The sequence below is a fragment of the Nannizzia gypsea genome, genomic scaffold, assembly GCF_000150975.2.
Source record: "Nannizzia gypsea CBS 118893 supercont1.6 genomic scaffold, whole genome shotgun sequence".
Lineage (NCBI taxonomy): Eukaryota > Fungi > Ascomycota > Eurotiomycetes > Onygenales > Arthrodermataceae > Nannizzia > Nannizzia gypsea.
In genome coordinates, this window is record NW_003345196.1 from 939,240 (window position 1) to 965,738 (window position 26,499).

Consider the following 26,499-nt stretch of genomic DNA (forward strand, 5'->3'; position numbering starts at 1 on the left):
CGGCTCCTGGAGTCACCAACGGGCGACGATGCGGCCACAGCAGAGACAGCGAGGGTGACAGCCGACAGCGCCGTGACAGAGCAGAGACACGAAGCAGTGGTCGAGACGAAACAGACGGAGCAGACGGAGCAGACGAGGACGGGTGTCTTTTTCTGAGCAGACAGAAAGCGAGAGCGAGAGCGAGAGACAAGAGACGACGAGGAGGAAGAACAAGACGGACGTTGAAGTAAGTCTCTCGGTGGAGCCCAGAAATGGTTTATCCGCCGGCTTCTTATTACTTATTTAACACGAAACTAACTCCAAACTAGCGATGAAGGGCGAATAGAAGGAGGGCAAGACGAGATGGAGATGGAGACTGAGCAGGGCGAGCGGACGCTGTTGATATATCATATCCCGGCCTGCATATATGAATCTGATAGTCCGCCAGATCGCTCGAGCACTATCAACAAGAGGCAGGCAACAAACAGGAAACGAGACGAGACGAGACGGGGGGAGGACGGGATGGCGAAGAGGACGACGAGGATAGCTACATACCTGCAGGCTGGCTGGCCTGACTGGCCTGACTGGCCGATGCAGGCTCCCGTTTGTCAGTCATCGACACAATCAACATCCACGGTTCCGCCCTGGCCGGGGAGGAAGAGCACACTGCAGGCTGCCTACATACATACAGGCATAGTTACAGGCAGACATACGCCCATCCATCCGTTCACAGCTAGTTACAGGCATGCAGAAGCAAGTCGATGCCGCATCTTTGACTCGACCTTTGACAATGACGAGTGTCTAATTAACTACTCCGTATACCTACATAAGGAGCTGAGCAGGCTATCCACGGCCAGGAACAAGCTAACTATGTATATGCCATGCGATTCTATGTCAAACGGCCGTTTCATCTTCTTCCGAACCTCCTTTCCAACCCCTGTCTCTCTAGGTTGCCATGCGACATGAGTACGATGCCACGATGCCGCGAGCTCGACGCTCGCCTGGGCTTGACCATAAGAAGGCCAAACGCCCTTCGTACCGATCGCATTTGCCTTGGACGGAGACCGGCGAGCAACCTCAGATCTGGTTCCATGGATCCGGCACCCCAAACCGTCCAAGACTCCATCTTTGTCATACCCTATCCCTCATCTTTCGCCAGGCCCGGAACTCCCTTCGTTTTGAACCTATCAACCTCGAGTATTCCCATGTAAAAATGCCTCGGGAAGTCGTTCGTTTATAAGTACGCTCCCCTACCTATATATGCAATGATGCATGCAGCGGCCATCCTTGGTACGTCATCCCCTGAACCAATGAGTAAGTATACTCCGTAGTGGCGACGGGCACCACGGCAACGCCATCCATCTCCCCGCTGCATCCGTCTCTGCTCTCCCTTCTGGGCGTTCTACTTCTTGTCTTCTTCTTCTCCTTTGTCGTCTTCTTCGCCTTCTTCGTCTTCTTCTTCATCTTCTTTTTTGCTGCGTCTTCTGGTAAAATTCATCGGCGGTCGTCGACTTCGCCCTTTCTGGACCAAGAGTTAGGGCTTGCGTCCCTTTCTGGAACATTTTAGGGCTTCGGATTTTTGTTCTTCCCTCGATCACATGACGTTATGTCACATGATATGACGTTCGTTTGTTTTTGTTTCTTTTTTGGAATTTGCCAACTTTTGAATTGAAGACGAAGATATAAAAACGACGAAGACGAGGAAAACCGAAGACCAAGGAGAAAGAGAGACAGAAAGAGGACAGAAAAGAGACAGAGATTCAGCAGACCTCAATCTACAGCTTCATTTGATATTTCCGCCTTTTCAAGCCGACTCCTCGACTGCATTTTACCCGCTGCCCGCCATCGCCAGGCCAGGCAGACGCAATCATGACACTCTACTTCACCCTCGTACGTGCGCTCGCCGCTGCAGGATGACCGACTCTGCTAACAATTGCATAGGTGTTTGTCCTCCTGGTGACGGAGATGGCCATCTTCGTCGGCCTGATAGTCCCTCTGCCCTTTACCGTAAAGCGGAAACTCTTCACCTTCATATCAGAGAGTCCCATCGTCGCCAAGCTACAGTATGGCATGAAGGTACGTCTCCACGCTGGAGCAAGCAATTATTCAAAATCTAACCAGCGCCATAGATAACGTTTATCTTCATCCTTATCTTGTTTATCGATAGTGTCAACCGTGTTTATCGTGTCCAGATCGAACTGACTGGTTTCGACGCTGCCAACTCCGGGTATGTTACAGTAACCCCGCCATACACAACCTTTATATGATAGCTGTCAAGAACACCACAACTAATTATCACGCTCATTCGCATCGTTTGCCAAGCCATAGACATGCCATTGGAACTGAGCGAATGGAAGTCCAGGCCCGCAAGTTCTACTCTCAACGCAACATGTACCTCTGCGGCTTCACTCTCTTCCTCTCCCTCATCCTGAACCGCACGTATACCATGATCCTTGACATCCTCCGCCTCGAGGACAAGGTTAAGATGTACGAGGGCGACAAGAGGGCCGGTGGCAAGGACTCCGCCAAGTTGGCTGCTGCTGGTGACATTGGAGAGATAGGAAGACTCAAGAAGGAGCTCAAGGCTCGTGAGAACGATATCGAGGCTTTGAAGAAGCAGAGCGAGGGCTTGTCCAGAGAGTACAACAAGCTCGGAGACGAGGTCTCTGCTCAGAACAAGGACAACACCCCCAAGAAGGACCGATGAAGAGGCTATTCTACGGAGTATTCCCCTCGACCTTCGACCTGCCACCACCCCCACCACTACCTCTGATGATGCCCGCATTTGCAGCGAATCTCTTGCTACAAAAATACCCGAAAGCTTGAATTGCTCTACACAACCACACTTAAAATGGCCTTAGGGCCAGAGTTATCACTTTTATCATATCTCGTTTATCTACGCCAGCATGTTACATAGTTTCTTCCGTCAAGTATGCTCCTAAACAAGGAATGTCCAGAAACTAGGATACACAAACTCCTCTTCAAAGATCCGACGAACCTGCTCAAGAACAAACTTCTCTACTTTGCCGACGTTCTTCAACACCTGCTTCCCGCTCTCTTTGCGCCCAATTTCACTTTTCCACCCGTATCTCACGTAGTAGACTTTCATTAGAACGCCGTGAGCCAGCTGTATTTGCATTCCCAGAGTGGTGGCTATGGTGGCCATGGTGGTCGTGATAGTCCTCAGCAGCAGACATCTTATCGTCTGCCCCGAGCAAGGTATCTGCATCCTCGGGCGAAAGAAAGCAAACATGTATCCTCCTCCGGATGTACGCTACAACAGCGACCCCGTCGAACGTAAATCCAGTAATGTTAAGCTTCAGCGGCAAACCTACGAAGCTAGGCATAGGGTAGTCCAGCAATATCTGAGCAGTTATCGATAGCCTCATGTTGCCAGAATACTGCAGCCGACAAAGAACCTGGAAATCGTCTGGCTTCCGCTCTCTTATGCGCCGTGTAGGAAGCGCACTATCCAGATGACCCGTGATAATTGACTCTGATTCTGGTATCTCTGCTGGGTCCCGAGGCGTACCACCTTCAATGGGTGTAAGTTGCCGCGTACTCGACGTAGACGGCCGTGATCGAGACTGAGGCGAGTCCACATCCGTATCCGAGCTACGAGCACGCTCCCTTTGCCGAGCAGGAGGTGGCCAGCCCTCCGCCAGCGATAACGGACCGCCCCTTGCCACAGATGCAACAGACGCCAGGGGTGTCTGGGTTCCAGAAAGTCCTCCACGTGGCATATTATAATACCCGATATGAGACGTCCCTCCAGGTATACCAGGAGTTCCCGCTCGAGGGAAGAGATACGGATTAAACGACTCCCCCAAATTGATAGGCGACATCAATGGCTGTGGAAACTCTCCGGAATATTCCCTGGATCCGTGCAGTCTCTGGAAATACCCCAAACGGCCATTTGAAATCCCACTGCCACCCTCATTGCTGCTGCTAGGACTGCCCGCATCGCCCTTCAGCGTCGACTGGCTTAAACTCAGACTCGATGGAACAGGTTCGTCACCATCGGAGCTGTCCGACAACTCCCCACCGTCCTCATCTTCTTCGTAAAAATCGTTAAATGGATCACATATATCCCTGACCTGCAGCTCCGGCGAAACTGTCCCGAAATCAAATGAGTTCACTTCCACTGAGCGGATGAATCGCGGAAGCGCTATCTGCTGAAATTTGTCGTGGATGAAACACCGGATTCGTTCAGCGAGTTCTTCGCCATCGGGACCAGAGGTGGCGGCCTCCCAGTTGATATCTATGGACATTACATGTGGAATTCAACCCTGATAGCTGATCAACAGCATTTCTTCGGCGTTCTTGGGTTTGCTTGTTGATATCAAAAAGCTGAGACGTCACCAGAAGGTTTTAATCGCATCACGTGATATGAATTTTTCCAAGGCTCTGACCTTGGAAGGCTCCCTTCCACGAGAAACACAAGACGAAGACGAAGGAGACTAAGAAGCGGACAACAGGGAGAGAAGAACTGAGGGTTGCGAATCAAGAGGGAGCGGAGATGTCACGGCCAGGATGACCTGCCAACTACCCCAGGCATATATCGCGTTAAGATAGTTAACGAACTAGTTATCGCAGCTGGCCCAGACCAGCATACTAGTTGACGCCTTGCACGGCAGTGGTTATCTGTTCCTCCCAAGGATATACCCTTTCAAAAGCCACCTGGACCCTTCCAAATCCTTCGTTCTCTACGGTTCCAACAACCAAAGCCCGAGAATGTTTGGTATTGCTGTGCAAATAATGGCCAGCCCCATGCATAGCCCCCTTGCCACGATCGATCGAGGTATCGACGACAGCACGGAAGTAAAGTGTACGGAGTACATCACGTAGATTACGATACTTTCAACGGCACAACCACGACCGCGCCCAGGGGTTTATGAGTCCATCTCACCCTACCTGGCTGATATGCTACTCTTGGGCTTCCTGCCATCTAAGAGCTGATCCTGGTTGAACCTTTCCATTGGACCACCCATGCGTGAATCCAATCTCCATACCTGGAACCCTCGTTGCTCGGACTTACAGGCCATGTGCAGCTGGCCTGGTAAGCTCCTTGTTCCCTGCATGACAGGGCTATGAAGTAATGATGGCTGCTGATGGCTGCCCGATCAGCCTTATGTCACAACTACTACGGAGTATCCGGTTGGATGCCACATATACATATTCCGGAAGGATAAGGAATGTATCAGTCTCTGTGTATCTAGATTTGAGCGATGACAGAGCCATACAACGCCCAAAGTGGAAGCTCTAGATTTGTTTTTGTCTAGATCCACTCCAGAGCTGTGTGTTGTTTAATGCATGGGCTTAACCCGCTATACAACCATCCCGATGATGAGACATGTGGCACAATACGTGGACACACCAACACTTTCCTTGCTAGTCAGTCACATTACCACATCTGCATGCAGAAGGGGTCATACCCTGGGATGAAGCTTAGAATATGCACAGACTAACGCGGTGATCTTTTTTCAAGTTGTTAGCGTGGGGTTGGGGTAACGAAGGGACCCCTTTGCCCGCTCATTTGCCTAGCCTATCTCGCTGGGAGTTGAAAGAGAACGAGCGTCGGACCGGGGAGAGTCTTCCACGAAACACCGCGGCGGCGTGGACATGGGAAAACCTGCGTGACCTCCCCGGGGATGGATAGGCGTACACCACACTTGAATACATAATCAAAACAGCGGACAACTCCGGCCATCGGGACCGATTTGTTCATCCATCGCAAATAGGCACTGGTCTTCTCATGGAGATCCGTACTCCGTACATGTTGGGCCTTCTGCTTCCCTTGTTTCTTATCTTGCCGCATTCCAAGGCTCCGCGGTGTTACTTCTGCACCTGTCACCCTGCATATTGACATCGAGCGAGCAGTGGCGGTGCGTTCACGCCAACAAACTACAAACCATATTCGTTGCAGTATAGATGACGCATACAGACCAGCTTCTACTTGTTCGTCTAGGTGCACCTTCACAACTAATTATCCTACTGGTCCGCCCAGGAAGATCCAGCTGCATCTCGAGTCACATGACGTGTTACTTATGTTGGTGATAATGCATCCATGCCATTTATTTCCGACCCACGGAGCGAACAGGATCCCATCGCAGTTGGATTCGTTCCAGGGATCGCTCTATAGCCTCATTTCTATAGCTTGTGACTTTGCGCTGACCGGCCCTTACACTAAAACTATCAGCCCCTTTGCAACTGTACCCGGGGCGACATGAAAGAAAATACGCCGCACTAACGGTAGGGAAAATAGGCGGGTCTCACCTGAGTGATAACTAGCCATTGATACGCCGCACGGCTATTTCTTACCCTGGAGATAACCTGCAGAACAAGGCCCACGTAAACTACGTGGAAGACCACAACAACGGTTTTCAACCCCTAACCTTGCACGATCCTCTGGCGTTGGTTACGATTTCCGAGTCAGCCTCGGAATGCGGAAGCTGATCCACGTTTTGCAGCCAGAGTAAAGTCCATTGCGCTGCTGGTATCTGGTACCTCGGCCTGATCCCCTTCTTCCTTCCATTTTTTTTTTCTCTATCTCCTTGCGCGAGTTGAAGACTACCTCTCTAGAATGCGGTGACCCCATGATACCAGCTTCAGTCTATGCATCCGTCTCAAGTGACCCTGCCCTACATTGAGGCCCTGTGCGTATCCATGAGTATCCCGGATTTTACCATTCTCTCATGAATCTCGCGGGAGAAGATTGCATGGGAACCAAGATGACGATTCTAGTCGCTTCATACAACCGGGTTTGCTACTCGAATACTCGAATCCATGTATGAACTGAACATGCATGAACGGTTTCCAGCTCGTTACTTCTGGAAGCCTTCTTTTCAGATGTTTATGCAATGTGTCCTTCAAACTCGCTAACCGCTGGAGGCCCTTGGAATAACCTGGTTCTCAAGTTCGGAGTATACTCACTTGGTGAGTCTCTTTCTCCATGCTTAAGTAATCAACTGTCTTAAGCTTGGTTCATAACTTCATATACCATCGGTATCGCCATGGTAGCCTGTCCATCGCCAGCTGACAGACACAACTGACAGACACAACTGCAGCTAAGAATGCTCCTTCCACGGGAGATAACTCTTTATCGCCGAAACTTACACGTAAATCACGTGTTAATGGCTGCTCAGGCGGAGGCCGCAAATATAAAAACGTCGCCTCAAGGCAACAACATTAAACCGATAGATGTTATGTCTGTTCTGCTGATATGGCAGAGCAGCGCTGCCTAGTCAGGAGATACACCAAGCAGGGATGGAAGACCGAGTACTCGCCGTGCATATCTCGTGATAGAATCGTCATGTAGGCACGGATGCATAACTGTGCATGTATTACGAACTCGCATGAGCGCTGCATAGTTAAGGGGACTCTTCAAAAGTGCCTTTAGCAGTGAACTATTTAGTTAATCCTGCCCTATACGGCCACCACAGGCCGGTTGACAAAGCGACCCGTCAGCGTCTTAGTATTGTGCCGTCCGCACCAATCGGCTGGCGAAACATCGATGTCGTCCACCTCTGCAGCGGCGTATCCTCGCTTCTTGCGCTGACTCGCATGACCCCTAGGCTCCTCTAGGCTTCTCTGGCATTCTTCATCCATCTTCTTTCCAGACGCCGTTATTCTAAACTGGGCGCAGATCAACCGCCCAACCAATCGAGCTCGAAAGACCAGGATCTTCCAAGGGCCATCTTGAGTTTGCGGCTCACGCTCCAGCTTAGCCGCAAAACCAGCCTCACTCGAAGAAAAGTTGCTGTATCTCAGCGGAATCTCAAGTGCAAAAAAAAAAAGGAGAAGTAGCCATGGAGCCAGGTTCTTTTTTACCTTTTTGTATCGATTTGCTGTTTTCAGATAGAGCTGTCTGGAGGCGTCTGCCTGAGGTGTGGAGCCGTAAGGCGTAAACATCCAGTAGTTGCAGGCCCCAAGCCGCCCTAAGGAACAGAGTACGATTGAAGCCGGCGGAGAAGACGCTGTGGTTGGCACCTGGGGTCTCGCCAGCTCCACCATTACAAGGGATGCAAAAGGGCAATTGGGAAAAAAAAGGCTCTTGCCTGGCCATCCCGCCGTTTCAACCGTATGCATGCCATATAACAAAAAAGATATTCAGCCGTGTCAGGGGCAGGTGTCCAGAGGACTAGGCAAACGGCCTCAAACGGCGCCCGCTGGCGTAGCAGTTACTCCATAAGTCGAGCTACGTTTCTTCAGACGATATGTACTCCGTATGATATATCCTGCAGCTTCGGTATGTCTCACGTATCCACATCCCATCCGGCCGGTGATGGCGCAGTACTCCGTACGCAGTCTCTCTACTTCATCCTATGCACACAAATCATCCACGATAGCGATTTACGGAGGGCTGCAAGAGATTCCCCGTTAGTTGTATCTAGCCGTTCTAGAATAAGCGACTGTAAGCGTGATATATTACTGAATTAACGCAAGCATCCTTCTCCATTCGGAGTTATGTTTTACAAAGGAAGCCTAACAAAAGCGCTTTTTTCTTGGAAAAGAAAAGAAAACACAGGCATATTGATGAAAAGACCTCGTTCAATTCCCCGACCCGTGATGTAGCAAAAAACAAGGGTGGATGCCTGAATAGCCAGAATGGATACCAATTAGATAATATAATGTGTTTAGTTCGTTTAATAGGCAGTTATGCTTATGGGGGCAGCAGGCAGGGAAATGGAAAAAAAAAATTGTTAAGAAAAAGCAAAAACAGCAAAAAAAGAAGGAATCAAATAACAACATCGCAGGGACAGAGAGAGAGAGGACAAAAAAGAAAAGGAGAACGGGATCCCCTAGTCAACAAGAAAGATCCATCTAAGTAGAAAATGAAAGACATAAACGAGGAAACAATCGCGCCGAAATAAAGTTGTTCCCGAAAATAGTCCTTGTAACATATACTCAATCTGAGCCGCAAAAGGATTAAATGTGAGTTAAGATGAGCGCGGCACAGGCATCCATGGGTCCGTCTATAAACCTTCCTAGCGAGCGTCCACCACGCTGCACACGCCTTTTTAGACCGTTTGCCTAAACGACGCCTTAGTTTTGAGTTCAATAAAATTGATGATATGGCTGACGTTGACGGCCACTCACTACCTTGACTGCTTGTCTATCCACCGTGGGCCTTGCACTTGTAGCCCGTCCTTGGCCGTGGAACTGGCTTTACTTCACAATTCCCTGACTTAGAGCAGCCTGCGGCGTGGATAACTGCAAGTACGGGGAATCGGCATCCGCAGTCGAACACTTCCCAGTACTGAACACAAGGCATGATTGCGAGATGTTAATGTCGGAAGGTTTGTGGTTGAAGTTCTAATAGATCCCGAATTGCGGACGGTTGTGGTGTGGTGGTGAACTCTTGGGTTCTATGTCGTACACGGGGCGATGTTGCAGTTTAACGGTTGACAAGGTAGAGCAGTAGACTGGTTGTAGGGTGATGTATTTGAATTTTGGAAAAGGGCTGTCACTCGTATATATAGAGACGATTGAGTTTGATAGTAGTGAGATTGGCTTGAGACCTGATGTCGATGTAAAAGAACTCAGATTTGCGGGTCTACCTGAGGGTTTTTATAGACGATCCTCGCTACCCGTGCACGTCGAGCACAGAGCGTGGTATGCAGGCACAGCTAATTTGGGGCATCTGTCTAGACCCACTTGATGCCGTGACTGAAACCATGAAAGGGCGAAGTCGAAGATGCACCTTCGCAAACAGCAGCAGCTAGTGTTGTAAGAGTATACACAACACCAAGGTAGGGGTGTGAGGGGGTGAAAGGTAGAAAGGAATTTCAAATCCAACACTTACCTAGCACCAAAGGAGTTGGATGAGAAAAAAAATAGCTCTAAGTCTGTGTGTGTTGGACACGGAGCCACGAAATGATGCAAGGGAAGAAAAATCACAAGAGGAGTATATGATGCGGTTGACCTGGAATAGTGGCGTCAGTGCATGCCGCAACTATATCAACCAGGTTATATGAGGCAGGTATTGGGTGTGTATGATCAACTGGACCCTTGAACAACCCCACACAACCTTAAAAGGGCCGGTGGCCATGTCAAGTACGGGTACTTGTGACATTCGAGAACGGTAGATCTCCAGAGGGGCCGCACCCTGAAGCGTATGTAAGGGTGCCGCCAACTACCGGGAAGCTTTTCTTTTTCACAAAACAACCCCCCAGGACCACCTAAGAAGGAAAATCCAACCGCAGTCGTTGACTCTTAATGAAGGCGGAGCATACAACCGGATCAAGGGTCGTGGACAGGCCTTTTCCAACGGCTAATATTGTATGAAAGAAGTTATGGGTATTCCTGTCTAGTCACATTGTATATCCGATGTGAAATAGAACTAAATGCAGTAATAAATGTTGGTCTCGTCACGGACAAGATGCTGATTTGCCCATCTACCTTTTCCTTCAAATTAGAACCTGCAGTGTCCAAGTGCGCAGTCTCCGAAACATTCACCGTACAGGTCCCTGCGGTATGGCATCAGGTGGGCCTATGCAGCAACGGAAAAGATGCCTCTGCAACCTTGCGGTGAAGTTTTCCTTTTTCTTTTCACTACTTCCTCTTGAATTGAAAGGGGGGAGGGGAAAAAAGAATACAAGAGGCGAGGTGAGCAACATGCAACCCATCCCTTGAGGACTCTGGTTACTTTGTTGGTTGTTTTTGAAGAATCAAGCAGGTCACCAACGGATGGCCGCAGGCCTGGGCCTCGTGGGGGTTAGTATGTTGCGGCAGGTTATTATAACTCTAATAACTGTTCCGGTTGCGCCATAGATGGACATATGTGAGACGTCATTCGTTTAACACTACTTCCTGAAAAGCTAGGGAAGTACCTGCTAAGCGAACTCGGAAGGGAGTAGACTTGTAGACCCCACCGGCCTGCTGGTAGCAAGAGGCTCCAGATACAACAAGGGGTCCAGGGAAGGATCGGAAGAGGACAACTGGCGGGAACAGGCTTAGACAAACGATGAGCATCTAATGATTGCCATAGATTGAACTTGAACGCTGCGCCACGAAATTAACTTCTTCAGGGATCCGGTGTTAATCATGAATTGGTATGAATTACAAAGCCAGGTAGGAGATAAATGATAAATGTTGCATGCAAGAGGCTCGGATGGGGAAATGGTCGGGGACGGGAAAGGGCCCCTTTTTTCTTCAATCACGAAGAGCTACCCATAGCTAGTCAAGCAGCATACATCTGCAGGGTAAAAAGCGAGCTTGTCATTGTTCAAAAGCTCAATCTAGCTCTGGTACCCTTCCATCGGCGAAGAACGAACGAATCAAGATGGATAACTTATTGGTTAGATAACCGTGTCTGCCTGCAGGATGGTACCTAGACATTTGGGGTTGGGAGACAACAAGGACAACATGGCAACACTGGCAACAAAGGCAACAACTTGGCTCGGCTCTTTACGATATGATAGTCGATCATCAGCTGATAGCAGATGGAGAGAGCCCGCGTCGTGTTTGGATGTCATTGACCAGAGAGTAGACCCAGCTTGAGAAGATAGAAGTGACTTTCGCCCCATTATCCAGGTATAGCGAAGACCCCATACATTATAGAGGGGAAAAACGGCCCCTTTCAGCGGGTCTGAAAGAGTAGTTTTTGCCTTCTTTGTCGTAGTCTCTGGTATATGGCCCAGCACTTGACGGCCGGGGGGTGGGTGAGAGAACGAACCGGAGAAGGCATCGAGGTTGAGAAAGAAGAAAAACAGCAGCCATTTTGGGGCCAGAAATGTCTCCTCGGGTGTTGTCCCAGACCAATGAGGTCAAGAGTCGAGGAAAGGAACCGGGGAAAGGGTCTATGGAATTGTTGTTGGAAGGGCGAAGGGGGAACAGCTCGCTGTCTGTTAGTGGATATCTGACTTTCTGTCTCTAACCGCGCGCCAAAGACACCACGCAGCGAGCCAACCAGGTGCAGCCGGAACGGGATGGGCTCCGGGATGCAGGCTGAAGGGTCGAGGGGCCGTCACCGTAGCACAGCGGGCCGTACCCCTTCACCTACTGCGTAAAACTGACGACTTATCCCTCCTGGTCGGCCGCAGACACAACGAGATGAAGTTCAAGTTAAAGAACAACGAAGAATAACACAAAAGAAGCTCGGACGTTATAAATCACGTGACATTAAATCATGTGACTAGTTCTCTTTTTTTTATCGTGTCGCGCAAAAGACAGAAGAGGAAAACGTCAACTTCATCTCTTGATTTTGATAGACGAAGACGACGGCGACGGTGAAGAAGATAAAGAGGAAAACGATATGCCTTAAGCGGTTGACATGATCTGCTGTCTTCTGTGGATACGCGACTGTCCTCCCGCACCTGTGCGATCTCTTGAGGTTCTCCTGCGACTCCACGGCCATGCCCACAGCTCCAGTCGGTACTTGTCCGCAGGAGGGCAGCACACCGGGATGAGGGATTCTATATTGCTGCCCCTCAGTCTCGCCAACCAGTGTTGATGCCAAGGTTGGCGCGTATCGAAGATGACCCTAAGTGTGTTGGAAGCTGCCGAGCGTTTTGCCCAACTTCGTCAAAGGAAGATAGGTAACTAGTCATCTTTTATCAGCCCACGAGCCGCTCATAGATAGCAGCCATAAAGAAAGGGGGCAATTCCAATCCCTCAGGCTATGTTTCCCGCACTGCTCTGTTTTTTTCAGAACTAGCTGAGATGGCTCATCAAGGTTATAGCAGGGTACCTGATGGAAATTTTTGTTTTCCCACCTCCTTCTGCTCGCTCACCCTTGCTAGCACTTTTTTTCTCCTCTCACCTGAGCAGCAGAAAACATGAAAAAGGTACACAACATCAAAATATAGATAGAAATGTTTGAGAGAACACAGTCCAGGGCTCTTGGGCTTCTTGGCAAACTCTCGACCTGCGATCCTGAGGATCCAGGTCAAGGCAATTCAACAAATTAGCAGGGCAAGCTGCACCAGATGGTGTCATTGTGGCATCATCGTGGGTTTTTGGCAAACTTCGGCCATTCTCCTCCCGCAGGGCCAACGGGGCACAAATGGACCTAAAGGTACATTAAATTGTGGGGTTGTGGTTGAGTTGGGCGTGGACTCGGCATACCTGCTGATGGTTTGCTCTTTTTTCTCCGTCTCGCCTAGACAGGGTTTGTGACGAGAAACCAGAAAAAAAAAAAAAAAAAGGAAAGCGAGAGAGTGTAAGAGACAGTGAGAGAGAGAATGATACAACTAATTTATGGAGACCTGTTTGTGGTATATAAGGCGGCTTCTTTCCCCGCTGCTGTCCATCTCGGATCCTCTCCCCATACGCTCACTTGTGGCTTCGTTTGACTATTCTGCCTAATACGGAGTACTATCCTATACGCCGATTCCCCGGACTTGAAAGCCACTTACTACACATACGTGCCTATCACTCACACTCACGCCATTGCCTTCGCTGCTTGCCAAAGTTATAAAAAGGGCCTTCTCCCCCTTCCCCAAGGAACCTTTCTCAAGAACAAACCAAACTTTCAAGCCAACCAAAAAACCGAAGAACGACTATCTCTAAGCAAGATACCTACAAGGCCATTCCCAAAAACACCACCACTCCCTACAAACGATCAAAATGTTCACCAACACTCCCAACGGCACTTTCCTCGTCCTTGCCCCTCAATCTCACACTACCGCTCAGCTCAACATGGCCTCATCCAAGCCAGCTGCCTCCGACGCCCCAGTCGATGTTGACACCCAGGCCACCGATGTTGAAGCTCCCGGAAAGACCAAGCGCTCCGACAGCAACCCCTTCATCCCCGTCATCGGCGCAAAGGGCTTCACTTTCCTCAGACTCGGCCCTTGAACCAGTCAACTCCGAGAGCGCTTTAGTGTTTTTCTTCTTTTGAAATTGGTCTCTTATGTTAGCACAGCCTGGCTGAGGCAGGGAGTGGAATTCGAGAGGGAAGTTAATCATGGATTACTTCCGCTTGTCCCGCGCCGGCTTCACAAATAATGATTGAACGACATCTATCTACTATTACTCCTTACTACTCCGTACACCAAACCACCGTCCTCCCCCACAACTACGGGTTTCAACAAGCTCGTGAACTGCCGAGGCGAACCCCGGCGCCAATGTGATATTTAGCTCTTGGGGGAAACAAAAAAAAGCGACTACTGCTGGTTCTTCACTTTCTACCAAACACATGCATTATTATATCTCGCTTTTCTTTTTTTCTCACTGCTTTCTTCTTCCCTGGGCTCTTTTGTGTTGCCCATAGCTAGGAAACACAATGCTTATATGCTATTCTGTCATTAAACATGAATTAGAACTTGTCTTAGTATCAACTTTATTAATTCTTCTTTCTTCTACCGCCTCATTACTGGACTCCAGCATCCGGGGAATCGCTTTATCTCGTACCTCATCCGCCCCTCCATAGGACGAGAGGCCCGAGAAAAAGAAACGGTTCTGGTCCTATTCTCGTTTCTTTTTCCCCCTGCCCATCTGCCTCTGTTTGTCTGTCCTAGCCAACAATCACACAAACACATATGGCACAGGAGAGGCCCGGATATCCCTGGAATAATCAGGCAGGCGTCGTTAAGAAGCATTTCCGGGCGGAGGATGAGGATATCGGACGCTCCATCGTGGCTACTTTTGGTACCGCCATTTGCCCCTGAGCTATCACACACCCAAGACGAGCTTGCATAGCATAGCATACATGTATCTTATCTTGTCCTACACACAAAGCATATTTCGTCCCCTCTGTGCACTCTATCTTACTCCATCCTACTCTATCCATACACCACCTCATAGCTCTCTATCTATCCCTTGTTCTATGTGTCGACTTCATGGGGCCCCGGCCTGATCAACTCCCTGCGCTCACATGTTGACCCAGGAACAAACGCTCTTCCTCGTCTCCCCAGTCCCGTCCAGTTCTTCCCTCTCATGTGATGGGCCGGTCCGGTCCTCCTGCTCCGAAAAGAAAGAAAGCTCTTTGTCTTTGCTTTTTTTTTTTGCTTTTTTGGCCGTCTTTTCTTTTCCTTCAGATGCCAACTCGATCGCTTGGATAGCGCTTACATTAACTAGTAGTGACGGAGATTCTTGCTCCGTCATGGAACACCTGCAGAAGCAGTCTGCTTAGTCTTTATATTAAAAGGGTGTCTGCTTGAATGTGGTTATTAGATCTGCTCTAGATGCTGGGCAGTTGTGGATGCGGGCGTAGTATCAACTAGTGCTTGGAGTTAAAAGGGGGCTGGGGCTAACTATGGAGTAACAAGGTAGTAGTTAGCTGGTTAGCTAGTCCTTGGAGGAACTCGGGCATTCTGGATGGAATACTCTGTATACGGAGTTGTTAAATGCACAGTGACATAGTAGACCGACCGGCTTATACTTGGACCAACCGGCTGCGTCATACTACTCCTCCTTCTCGTAACTATATGGCATTTCTTTTGTGGTTACGGAGTGCCTTACGACGCGGCCCCTATCCGGTATCTTTCCCGGCAGCCATGAGATACAGTAGATACCCCATAGTCAGTGACAACAAACTACTCGGCGAGCAGTAGTTCGGCGGCTTCAAGGCCGGAGAGTATTATCCCGTCAACATTGGGGTCATCTTTGGCTCGAGGTACCAGGCCGTTGGCAAGCTTGGGTTCTGGTCCTCAACGGTCTGGCTGACTCAAAACTTGAAGTTGGGGTTGTATCACCATCCAAACCTAGAAAAGGGAGGCAAATAGAGAACCAAGTCCATCGACATGTACCTCCCAGAATATATACTCGTAGAAGGACATGGAGAGATGAGTTTGATGTAACTATACAAGCGGACAGTTAGAGGCTGTTGGTCAAATTTAGGTTACCTACGCTCTTTAGTCTGTCTGCTCCAGATGTTTATTCTATGCCTCGGGCCGGAGGTGACCACCGCAGCCTGGTATAGAGGCCGATTCGGGAGAGCTTTAGAAGCATTCTCTGCCCATAATCCTGGCGATGGGTTCACAGAGGATCAATTGAAAGCTGGTCTTAGGCAGCTCTTCCTTGCTAGAAACTGCCTGCACCGGGGGTACTGAATTGCTCATATAAGTACAAAATGGCATAACCGAGACGCCAAACTCATCGCTAATCCTAAGTTATAGAAAACAGGTATTAGTGAGACATTAAAAGAGACAGATGATCGGACTCCGCCGAGATGGCGCACTCTTAGCGAGATCTTCCATGACGGTGGTGGCCATGGGTATAATATATGGAAATGGGTCAGGCGTTTGCTATGGCGTCTAATTGTTCGGATAACCACCAGTTACCTTTTGCAAAACTGATTGTCAAAAAAAATGCATGGATCCAGCAGCAAAGCTTTCCATCTTACTCTTATTTATATGTGTATATAATGTGATAAAATGCAACCAAAGCACTGCCCCCTTTCCCCCTTACCAAATATACCTCTTTACCTCTGATTCATACTATTATAAATATGCGGTCTGTACTAGGCCGAGACCTTATTTTAACAAGGGATAAGAAGAAGATCAATGATGGGCCTTTACTTAAAGGAGTAACTAAGGTACCTATATAAGGATGAATACTATATATTCCTTATAGGTTAGAGATATGAACATCCGCTAGGGCATGTTTTCTCCTCAAAAGAAGGCCTTTATCCTCTACGGAAAGGACAGTAGAAAAAGATGGTATCTAAGCAATTGGCATATGATAGAACGATGGACAGGGTGACAATGCATGCCTCATTAATATTAAAATTTTCAAGGGCTAAATCATTTGCCAACTCAAGGCTTGCTTTGACAACAACCGGCAATAGTGAAGAAGTAGATGAACAGATAGGTATGCATGCGGAAAGGTAGGCTGGCTGACGGGTATGTAAAATGACGAAAAGAATAAAAGCAAGCGGATTCTGATCCAGCTAGCTGACGGGGTAAAGAAGAAGAGTGGGAAAAAAGGGAGGCCTAACTAAGTACTAAAACGCAACTATGGATTTATAGACAACAAGAAACGAAGATGAAGAGGCAGGCTGCCTGGGGGGAAACAAAGCATTAAAATTAAACAAATAGACAAGGTAAAAGGAAATTATGAGACATAAAAAGACTCCTCTGTTCTCACTTGTTCTTTTCTTCCTCCTCCATGGTCTCGGTTTCGTGTACAGCCCTATCTTGTTCCTTCTTTTGTTTGCTTCCATATTGTTTTGGTATGAGAAAGGCAAAGGATATTCGTATGAAATCGCGAAATGATCAAGGGGCAGGAAGGCGGGAATATGTAGGTGCAAAGTTCAGGGGCTAATGGGTATTATATGAGAGGCTAGGGGGGCGGGGGAATAACATGCGAGATCTGACAAAGGGGGTAAGAGGAGCTCGATGATGATGGTGGCAGATAAAAGACACAGACATATTGAATAGGAAAAAAAAGCAGAAACAAATGTAGATGAAACCCAAACCCCAACAGAGACAATTGCAAAGGAAAAAAAGGGGAAACACGAAAAAATCCCATCTGTTGTACAATGACCAATCAATGAACAAAATGGAACACTGGGGGAAGAAAATAAGATGAAAAGAAAAATGAAAAGAAAAACAAAAGAAAAGGGATAAGAATAAAGAGATATCACTGATCTCTTTACTCTTCCAACTCCACCCTTCAGTCGGACTGTACTGCTCAAACTCAACAGTCCTCGTACTTCTGATTCTTCGATCAACCCTCCTTTTTTTCTATCCTCTTTAAATTGACCCTTCGATATTAAAAATCATATAGTCGACGGGCTGGTTCCAACTCCAATATATGGAAGTGTGGGTTTCGATGAGATAAAAATGTCGAAACTATCGTCCCCTTTGTGACGGGTCGGATAGGCAATTGGTGCTTTGAACGCAGACGGTGAAGGATAAAATGGCCAATTGCAGATAGAACAAAGGATACAAAGGGGTATCAAAAGCTTAAGTGAGATTAAAAAGATGTCAATAAAAGCCGTGCGCGCTTGCAGTATTGCATACAATTCTGAGAATAAAATGAGATAGGAATGGGTATCTCGTGACGCTGTTCTTGTTGGATCTGAGTTTGATGTTGCCGGCTATTTGTTCAATCTTATTGACTAGGTATTGAGTTTGTTTTTGTGGTTTTGGCAATTTTCATGTTGGTAGAAATATCAGCATGTTGGCTACCGTTCTTCGCCGGCTCTGGCTTTACCACGTCGTCTGAAGAAATCCATCACCTTTCTCGCGGCCCCCGAGCTTCCAGAGGTATGTGAAGGAGTCTGCTCGAATTCATAAGCATCAGCGAACTTGCGGTGACCTTTCTGGAGAACGTTGCTTCGCGGCGCTCGGCCGGCTTGCATTGATGGGCGAGAGCCGTTCTCAAACTGATGATCGTACTGCTGCGGTGGTTGGTGGTCTTGATCGAAACCTTGAGATTGAGCATCGTGGTATCCTTGCTGTTCGAGTGGCTGAGATGAGCTTGCAATGCCGAACATTTGATCATCACAATTATGGGTTTGCGGATAAGTAGGGTCGAAGGCATTGTTGATCTGACCTTCCCGGCTGCTGTGCAAATTAGCGAACTGACGATCAATCTGAGCAGACAAGTTCATGGCATCAATTTGATGGTCTCTAGACACGGAAACTCGGTCTTTATACATGTCGCTCTCTTGATCGTTGATTGCTGCGTGCGTATCAGCAGGTACAGCTGCCGGGGCAGTGGATAGGCGCCGCTCTCGCTGGGGCTGCTGTGGTTGTTGTTCGGCTTGTTGGGAGTAAAGGAAGTCATCAACGTTAGCGGGACTAGGCTCTTCAGCGCCCTGTTGCTCCTTGTTTGAGGAAAACTTTGAAAATGAGGGGAGAAGGGAAAATCGGCGAGGACGAGCAACATTATGGGCATCACTCTGTCTCCTAAATGCATGGGAGATTGAGCGCCTAGAGTCAACGGATACGCGTGGCTCGTCCATCGACGCGTAAGGGTCCTTCATGCTGGTAGGAGGATAACGCTTTCCTCCTTGTTTCAGACGAGGTGAACCGGGGGTAGAAGATTTACCACCAAAAATTGAGGAGGCTGGTCTTCCAAAGAGTTTCTCACTAATGCTGGTGACAGTGCTCGATCGTTTGTGGCTCTTTGGTGGTTGCTGAGCCGGTCCAGTTGGAGCACCAGAAACGGTAGTTGGATGGCCCACGGAAGCGGAAATCTGGCCATGCGATGCTGGTATGGGGCCTGAGATGTTGTATGCCTTGCCGTTCTTTGGCTGTGCCAGCTTCCCTTGTACGTTGGTAGCGGCAACGGCGGGTGCAACAGGTTGACTGTAAGACCCTCGGGAGGGCATCCGGGACTCCATTCGGCCAGCTGAAGCCATGGAGCCTCCGGTCTGGGGTCTTCCTGTAGGGATTTGGGAACCTTGAGTCCCAGAGAAAGCACCAGTTAATTCTGATACAGACCGTGCAACGTCTCTTGATTTTGGCCTCGTCATACCTTGATTGCGGTCCGCATAATTGTTGGTATAGCCCATTCTTTCACGGTTACGATCAATAACGGGCTTAGGAAGCGGCTTGTCAAGCTGAGGCTCGCCTCTGATGGCGCCAGTTGACGCGGCGGATGTACGAGCGACTGCAGGAGCTGCAGTCGGAGCTTGAACTGGAGCAGCGGACGATGGTTGACCGGGCGAGATTTGCTGGTCGGGGGTGGAACCACCTCTGGTAGTTGAGGATTGAGGAGCAACGTATTCAACCTGAACGGTTCTACGTTTAGCATCTCGGGTCCGCTTGGGTTTTTCTTCTGGCGTCTGTGACACCTGCCCCGGCTGCTGGGTAAGCCCACCGAGAACAGTAGTGTTGTTCTGGACGTGATGAGGCTTTGGCGGCTCTCGAACAGATGCACTACGCTCGAGAAGTGGCGTGTCTCGCTTTTCTTCTTCTACATCAAGCAGTTAGCGACCAAACCAATGGTGGAAGGGGACAATTGAGAAATAAGCATACCTGAAGGAACGGTTGTGTTTGCAATGTCAGCTACATCCGTAGTATTGCTTGTTATGTGAGAGACAACAGAGGCATATTCAGCGAGCCAGCTGTGACGGGCAACTTCGAAGAGATCGGCACGCTTTCGAGGGTCCGGCACCAAGATGCGACGTAAAAGGTCACGGGCGTGGGGAGTGACATATTCAGGGAATGTGAGAGGAGTTGTCACAATGTACTTGTATAACAGATTGATATTATCTCCATCTGGGTTTGCTGGGTCGTCATCAAAGGGGAGATATCCGGCGAGCATAGCATATAGAATGACACCGCAGCTCCAGACATCAACCTTTCGTCCGGTGTAGAGCGAGTCACTGACGACAAGCTCGGGCGCAGCGTAACAGGGACTGCCACAGCTGGTTTGCATGAGATCTCCGCGTCTCAGTCCGTTAGCATCAGTGCGGTCAAGGCGCATCTGCTTGACAAAGTCTCGGTTGGTGAGATTGTATTCAATCTCCTCGCTAAGTTCGTCACTGGGGTTAAAGGTATTCGCAAACCCAAAATCGGTAATGATAATATTGCGGTTACGGTCTAAAAGCAAATTCTCTAGTTTCAAATCACGATGGACGATGCCCATTTTGTGCAAGTAGCCTACTCCAGAGACTAGCTGTGCAAACAGGCGGCGAGCGGCGTTGTCCTTTAGGTAACGGTGGTTAAGAATATAGTCAAAGAGCTCACCACCCGAGGCGTACTCGAGGATGATGCCAATGTGCCGGTCCGTGTGGACAATTTCATGGATGCGGACAATGTTTGGGTGAGAGAGTTTCTTCAGGACAGATATCTCGCGGTTGATCTTGGGCAGACGGCCAGGATTGGTGCCCAGGGTCTCGCGGCGGATCAGCTTGATGGCAACTTGTACGCTGCCATCTCGTTTCCAGCCAAGTCGCACTTTGCCGAATTCACCTTCTCCGAGGGTCTGGCCGAGGATATAGTCACCAAAGGAGGTTTCCTTTCGTTTCCCGCTGGAGGTATCATGTCTGCTCTTGGGGATGTTTGCTCCTTCATCCTCATCTTCTTGCGGGTCTCCTTCATCTGGGTATCCGGCGGCAGCGGCATGTCTGGCATCAATATGTACATTCTCCTGGCGCTGCTGTGCCCGCGCAATATCAATGTCAGGGTTCGTCACGATCATACGATCGAGCACGACACTTGGTTCATGCACAGGCCCAGTTGGAATAGAGCTGGGGCCCATGGCAGCTTCAGATCGACTCTCGAGGGCGCCGACTGAAGAGTAGTCTCTCGGCTCTCGTGTGCTCGCGGCTCTCTGGGGGCCCTCTGGCGAATGGGGAGTCTTACGGCGGGGCTTGTTGCTGGGAGGGCTCATATCATCCTTGGCTCTCTGCTGGCTGTCACCACGGTTCCGGCCGTTCTCTCGACGCTTTCCCTGTCTGGAAGAGGCTTCCTGCGGACTGATATGGGCCTGGGCCTTGTTGTTGGACGAGGAGCGTGGTGGAGGAACGGGAGGGTTTCCATAGGTATTACTATTATCAGCGGTTCCTGACCGGGCTCGCGGGCTGGCGGAGGCAGCCTTGCCTGGTGGAGTGACTGGTGATGCGTAATCCTGACTGCCACTCATCCCCGGCGAAGCAGCAGATGGATGCAGACGCTGCGAGCCTGGAGTGTTTTCATTGTAGCCCGCGCCGTCTCCTCCATGGGGGTATTGTACTGGTGACAGAGGGGATCCAGACGAGTGATACTGCTGGCCGTTCGACGCGGGGGGATGCATGTACTGGCTTCCAAGCTGCGGAGGACTCAACTGCGGGCTGGCCTGCAGTGAAGAAGACATGCCTTTCCCTTGGGAAGAGGCTGCTTGAGAGGGAGTTTATAGAGGCTGTCGAGTCGAGCTGGTAGCAATGCTGCAGCGGCGTAGGCAGTGAGCTCCTGCGCGCGTAGGAAGGATGATGATGTCGCTGTATCTAAAACGCAAGAAAAGCTCTAGAAGGTCTTGTTAACACTCAAAGTCATAAAGAATTGGCCGGACCAACGCGTCTTGTCTAGGTAAGCAACAAAGCCAGTAGTGCAGAGTGGGTGAAGCTGGAGGATGTGGTGAAGTTGGTGAAGGTGAAGATATCAAGGATGTTGTTCCTCTTTTGGTGCACAACCTCACTGCAACGCGCTAAGCAGCAAAGCAGCAACACAGCAACAGCACACAATGCAGTAGCAGGACAGCCGGGGAAGATAGGGATATATATAAAAAGAGAGAGACACTCACAGAAAGATGATTCTCAGGACCAGTGTCTAACTGAAGTCTGCGGCTCTCTACTACCCGGAGCGCGTCAATTCGAGTGCTATCACGTCGCAAAAAAGAGCCTGCCAGCTTATTCCATCCAAGCTGGACTGGACTGCACGGCGTGTTTTATATTCGACGACCAGGTCGAGCGCGAAGAAAGAAGACGGATGGAAACAGGAGAAGAAGAAGAAAGAAGAAGACGAAGAAGAATAAATCAGGAACCCACAGCTTGCAGTCGGACGGGAAGAATCAACCTCAATTGAAGCAGACACGCAGACAGACGGACAGACGGACGTGTGCAGCGAGGGTATATGTGGCTTATAGCACCGGTAACGAGAGGATGGGTCGAAGCCAGCGACTTCACCACGGCGGTAGCTGTCTCGTCTCGCCTTTAGTCGGGTTGCAAGTGAGGGACGGGTTGGGCACACCGGGTCACTCTGCTGGCTGGGTTGGTTGAACTGTCGAACGGGTTTCTCTCTCAGCGTGACCAAGGCAGCATGCTTGAATCGGCGGTAGAACGACGAGAAGCCAGCCAGCTACAAGCTATAAAAATTCAATGCGAACGAAACGGACCGTGGAGAAGCCGTCCGGGCGGCCTGGTCTTCGTGACGGGGCAGACGAACGATTGGCGACGAGTTCAGGACGGGAGGGAAGCATCAAGAGGGGCTTCGTCCTCAGGAGACTCAGGTCGGATCGGGACGAGACGAGGCGGACGTCTGCACACCTGTCGATGGTGTTGGTTGGGGTCCTGTCCAGGGGGGCAGAGGGAGGAGGAGGAGGAGACGGTGCAATGGACAGGAGCGAGTTGCGAGACAGAGGGAGGCTGGGAAGAGCGGCCGAGCGGTGAATGATGGGCCAACCAGCGCGAGGAGGGAAATAGAGGAAGGGAGAAGGAAGGGAGATGAAGGGGGATAAGGAGAGAGTGTCTACCGGGACAGAGACATATACTCCTCGGGGGCTCACACGCACATACGCTCTCACACACCTCGTCGTCTCCTCGGGGAGTTCTGGGGGTGATAGATGACGGCAGAGGAGAGGCGGACAGGACAGCACAGGAGGAGGAACAGACAGACGGGCAACAACAGGAGTCAAGGCCCTGCGATGCTTCGCTGGTTTAGCTCGCGGTTTCGTGTCTAGCGCAAGCATAAGATGGAGTGACCTGGCACTTGGCGCTGTTTTGAACCAGGGCCATTCATTCTCCAGCCTGCGGGAGGCTTGCGAGAGACGAAAGGCTGCTGGCTGCTTTTGCGCCTTTGCTTTTTCAATGCTATATGGCTGGGATTATCGAGCTGCTGCTGCTGCTGCGGCTTGTTGTCGAGGTTGCAGGCACGGAGTAACTCTGGCTCTGGCTCTGCTACTCTGGTTGCTGGTTGATGGATGCTGGTTACCGGACCTCCTTGCTGGCCCGGCCTACGGTGCAACATCCAACGTTATTCTGGTATGGGCGCGAGAAACTACTACGGCCAGTGCAACCGATTCACGATGCACGCCCACAGCGCACACCATCCCACACGTTAGTGATGAGGATGCGGGCGAGCTGGCCTGGTTGGCGCTGTTGCACCGTCCTGGATACGTGGATGATACATCTTCCAGCCCCCTAAAATCCGCCTGACTCGACTACTCCGTGCGGGTTCCTTATACGGAGTGTTTATATGCTCCTCTTCATTACCGTCTCCTCCCTCTCTCCCTCTCCCTTTTGCTGCCGCTGCTGGTTGGGCAGGCTGAGGCTGGCGGTAAATTAACCCGGCAGAGCCTAAGACATCCATATCAAATCAAGCCCGGACGGCGCCGCCGACTCCAAACAACACTATCGAGAAGCTCCGATGACGATGAGATCATGGAGACGACGAGGATGCTCGCTCCGTCTCCAGTCGATTGTCCGCGCTAATCTTACCCTCGCTGCGAGTGTTACTTTGCTCCGGAACTTGAAACGAGGCTCGTAATACCGCATGTACCGGCGGAACCAGGGGACGGATGAGCCACCAGAAGCGATCTACGAGGCGTTATTTCGCGTGCGCGTGGTGCAGATGGGAAAACACATTGGGCTTCAGGGACAACAAACAATCGAATCGATTTCCTTTCTTTCATTCCTCCCCTTTGCTTGTTAGCAGCGGTGGCTAGGGGGTTTCGAGTCAAGCAGCCGAGACGAGCTTCTCGCCCGGAATGGCAGTTGAACTATCATCTTTTGACTGCTCACTAAACTGACTGACCGACTATTCCGGCTATATTTTTTTTCCTGTCATATTTCCCTCCAAATCCCGTTTTTTCTCTTTCACATTAATGTCATCAACTCGCTCGTTCGTTCGAGAGGACCAGCCAAACCAGGAAATCCCAGGGGAGAAAAAAAGAATCATACATATCAAAGAAAAAGGATGAGAGAAGAAGGAGAAGAAGAAGCAAAAATCTTGCTTGCCATAGGAGAGAAAAAGGAAAATCGCCCTCCAAGGTCTAACACAACCCACTATTCAAGATTGAAATCCGATTAAAAGAAACAAGATATAATAAAAAAAATAAAAATAAAAAAAAGGGAGGGAAGAAAACGAATGCGAAGAAAGGGGGTTTTTGTTTATCCCTAATCACTGGTATTTGTGACTGTCGTTCATAGGGGTTCCGCCCAGCGACTTTCCCCCTTTGGCGCCATACGCTGGTGGCGGAGCCGGTGACTGCGAGCGATACATCGGCCCCGGGGACGATGGCGATGACGATGCTCCAAACTGAGCCGAGAGGCCTGACTCCGGCTTGCCAGACGGTGGAGAGGGAACGCCTGATCCGATCTGCCCGCCATCGCCGCCACCGACGACAAGCTGGTGTCCGTCCTTCATGCGCCCGACTACCATCCCCTTGGCCACCGATTTGAGGATTGCTCGTCTTGAAACGCCCATCGCGTCAATGTAGACTAGCCCGACGTTCTTGACGCCGCCGGTAAGATCCGTCGTCACCGCGCGCGCCTCTTCGCCGTACCGGTGGCCCATGACTTTGGTCGCAGCCAGAGAGCCGGTAGACAGGAGATGGCGAGCACTGTGATCGAGGCCGTCGCCCAGGGTCGAAATCGCAATCATCGACTTGTTGAGAATGCCGGGCTTGTAGTCTGGTATCGGCTTGCCGTTGATGTCGTATCCTCTGTTATGCGGATCACGCTCCCCACGCCGAGTCAATGCCGCACCCAAGTTCTGCGCATATTTTCCTAGCTGTCCGACGGTCTTGGATGAGAGGCCGGCCGCGGAAGATGAGAAGGTGTTGATCTTGCGAATGTGTGCCTGTGCGGATGGCGAGAATGTCATGGGTTTGGCAGCGGGCTTGGTACTCCGGGTAAAGCTGTCTGCTCCAGTGTTCAACAGGCTGGCCAGTGCTTCGGAGGTAGTCACCAGAAGACGAGAAGCCATGGCTGAACCTTGGACTAGTGACGACTTTGCGTATGCAGGGTGGCTTGCCATACGTAGGTACTCCGGCGGCGCATTGCTGACAGTGATCTGGTTGCCTTTCTCGGGCAGTTGGATTTGAACAGGGTCTGATCATGATTAGCTTTGACGTCTATAGAGCATATATCAAACTGGAGAAATACGGGGGCACAGAAAAAAAAAGAGGAAGCCACATTGAAAAGGGAAAGCGGAAAGGAAAAAAGAATACCTTTTGACCCGGGCTTGACATCTGTCGACTGCACGACATCGAACCCCTCAGTGAGCTCTCCGACCACACTCCCATTCTCCTCGTCGACCAGAACAATCTGGCCGGTCTTCTCATCACCAGTTCCCACATACCCTTCTCCGGGTGCGTATGTTGCAGGGTTATATCCTCCCTGCTGTTGCTGCTGTTTTTGCTGCTGCTTGCCGTGGGGCTTCGGTGGTGGAGACCGTTCAAGAAAAGCGGTACACTGCGCAAGAATAGTCTCAAATGTGTCGACATCTTCCTGCGATACCATTCCAGGTCCGCTTCCGATCTTAGGGAACTGAATGCGGGTGAACGCACCGGTTTCTGGCCCTAGATCCCATCTTGGAATCAGATAGCTGTCTGGCGGCTGATGGTAGACCTGAGTGGTGGCGGGTAGCGGCAACTCGAGCTCTGGAGGCAAGTGAAGATGGAGGTAGAAGTCTTCCTCTGTGTTCCCTGACGCAGCGTTCGGGTTGGCTGGGTCTACAACAGGGATGGTTGTAGGTACCATGAGGAGAGACAGCGTCTGAGGCCCTGAGGGGGTGAGGTCCGTCTCCTCGCCATTCTGGATATGGTATGCCCGCACGTTGTCAAGGCTGAAGAAGAGTCGAGGGTCGCTTGATCCCCCAGGCATGGCGAATGGCTCACTGTTCTCTCTTGAGGGCGGATGTATCGATACTTGGTGGGTAGTGGGACTTTGATACTTGTGGCCTGATTTTGTCTACTTGTATG

General features: G+C 50.2%; 8 protein-coding genes across 8 annotated transcripts; 3 read left to right on the forward strand and 5 right to left on the reverse strand.

Moving 5' to 3' along the window:
* Positions 1 to 1,848: 1,848 nt before the first annotated feature.
* MGYG_06956 (receptor-associated protein) lies at positions 1,849 to 2,686 on the forward strand (the record flags this gene model as incomplete). Its single annotated transcript, XM_003170916.1, has 4 exons — positions 1,849 to 1,869; positions 1,921 to 2,055; positions 2,109 to 2,206; positions 2,308 to 2,686. The coding sequence occupies 4 exons, from the start codon at positions 1,849 to 1,851 to the stop codon at positions 2,684 to 2,686; spliced, it is 633 nt and encodes a 210-aa protein (XP_003170964.1).
* A 364-nt stretch (positions 2,687 to 3,050) lies between these two features.
* On the reverse strand, positions 3,051 to 4,250 carry MGYG_06957 (mitochondrial inheritance component mdm12; the record flags this gene model as incomplete). The annotated part of the gene is made up of 1 exon (XM_003170917.1): positions 3,051 to 4,250. The coding sequence occupies one exon, from the start codon at positions 4,248 to 4,250 to the stop codon at positions 3,051 to 3,053; it is 1,200 nt and encodes a 399-aa protein (XP_003170965.1).
* A 1,133-nt stretch (positions 4,251 to 5,383) lies between these two features.
* Positions 5,384 to 5,848, reverse strand: MGYG_06958 (hypothetical protein; the record flags this gene model as incomplete). The annotated part of the gene is made up of 2 exons (XM_003170918.1): positions 5,384 to 5,443; positions 5,645 to 5,848. The coding sequence occupies 2 exons, from the start codon at positions 5,846 to 5,848 to the stop codon at positions 5,384 to 5,386; spliced, it is 264 nt and encodes an 87-aa protein (XP_003170966.1).
* A 1,556-nt stretch (positions 5,849 to 7,404) lies between these two features.
* Positions 7,405 to 7,992, reverse strand: MGYG_06959 (hypothetical protein; the record flags this gene model as incomplete). The annotated part of the gene is made up of 2 exons (XM_003170919.1): positions 7,405 to 7,755; positions 7,810 to 7,992. The coding sequence occupies 2 exons, from the start codon at positions 7,990 to 7,992 to the stop codon at positions 7,405 to 7,407; spliced, it is 534 nt and encodes a 177-aa protein (XP_003170967.1).
* A 3,620-nt stretch (positions 7,993 to 11,612) lies between these two features.
* Positions 11,613 to 11,990, forward strand: MGYG_06960 (hypothetical protein; the record flags this gene model as incomplete). Its single annotated transcript, XM_003170920.1, has 2 exons — positions 11,613 to 11,827; positions 11,882 to 11,990. 2 exons carry the CDS (start codon positions 11,613 to 11,615, stop codon positions 11,988 to 11,990), a joined length of 324 nt encoding a protein of 107 aa, XP_003170968.1.
* Positions 11,991 to 15,805: 3,815 nt separating this feature from the next.
* On the forward strand, positions 15,806 to 16,220 carry MGYG_06962 (kinase domain-containing protein; the record flags this gene model as incomplete). The annotated part of the gene is made up of 2 exons (XM_003170921.1): positions 15,806 to 15,838; positions 16,041 to 16,220. The coding sequence occupies 2 exons, from the start codon at positions 15,806 to 15,808 to the stop codon at positions 16,218 to 16,220; spliced, it is 213 nt and encodes a 70-aa protein (XP_003170969.1).
* Positions 16,221 to 18,052: 1,832 nt separating this feature from the next.
* On the reverse strand, positions 18,053 to 21,675 carry MGYG_06963 (CAMK/CAMKL/KIN4 protein kinase; the record flags this gene model as incomplete). Its single annotated transcript, XM_003170922.1, has 3 exons — positions 18,053 to 19,257; positions 19,351 to 19,791; positions 19,854 to 21,675. 3 exons carry the CDS (start codon positions 21,673 to 21,675, stop codon positions 18,053 to 18,055), a joined length of 3,468 nt encoding a protein of 1,155 aa, XP_003170970.1.
* A 3,020-nt stretch (positions 21,676 to 24,695) lies between these two features.
* On the reverse strand, positions 24,696 to 26,401 carry MGYG_06965 (hypothetical protein; the record flags this gene model as incomplete). The annotated part of the gene is made up of 2 exons (XM_003170923.1): positions 24,696 to 25,627; positions 25,747 to 26,401. The coding sequence occupies 2 exons, from the start codon at positions 26,399 to 26,401 to the stop codon at positions 24,696 to 24,698; spliced, it is 1,587 nt and encodes a 528-aa protein (XP_003170971.1).
* Positions 26,402 to 26,499: the final 98 nt, after the last annotated feature.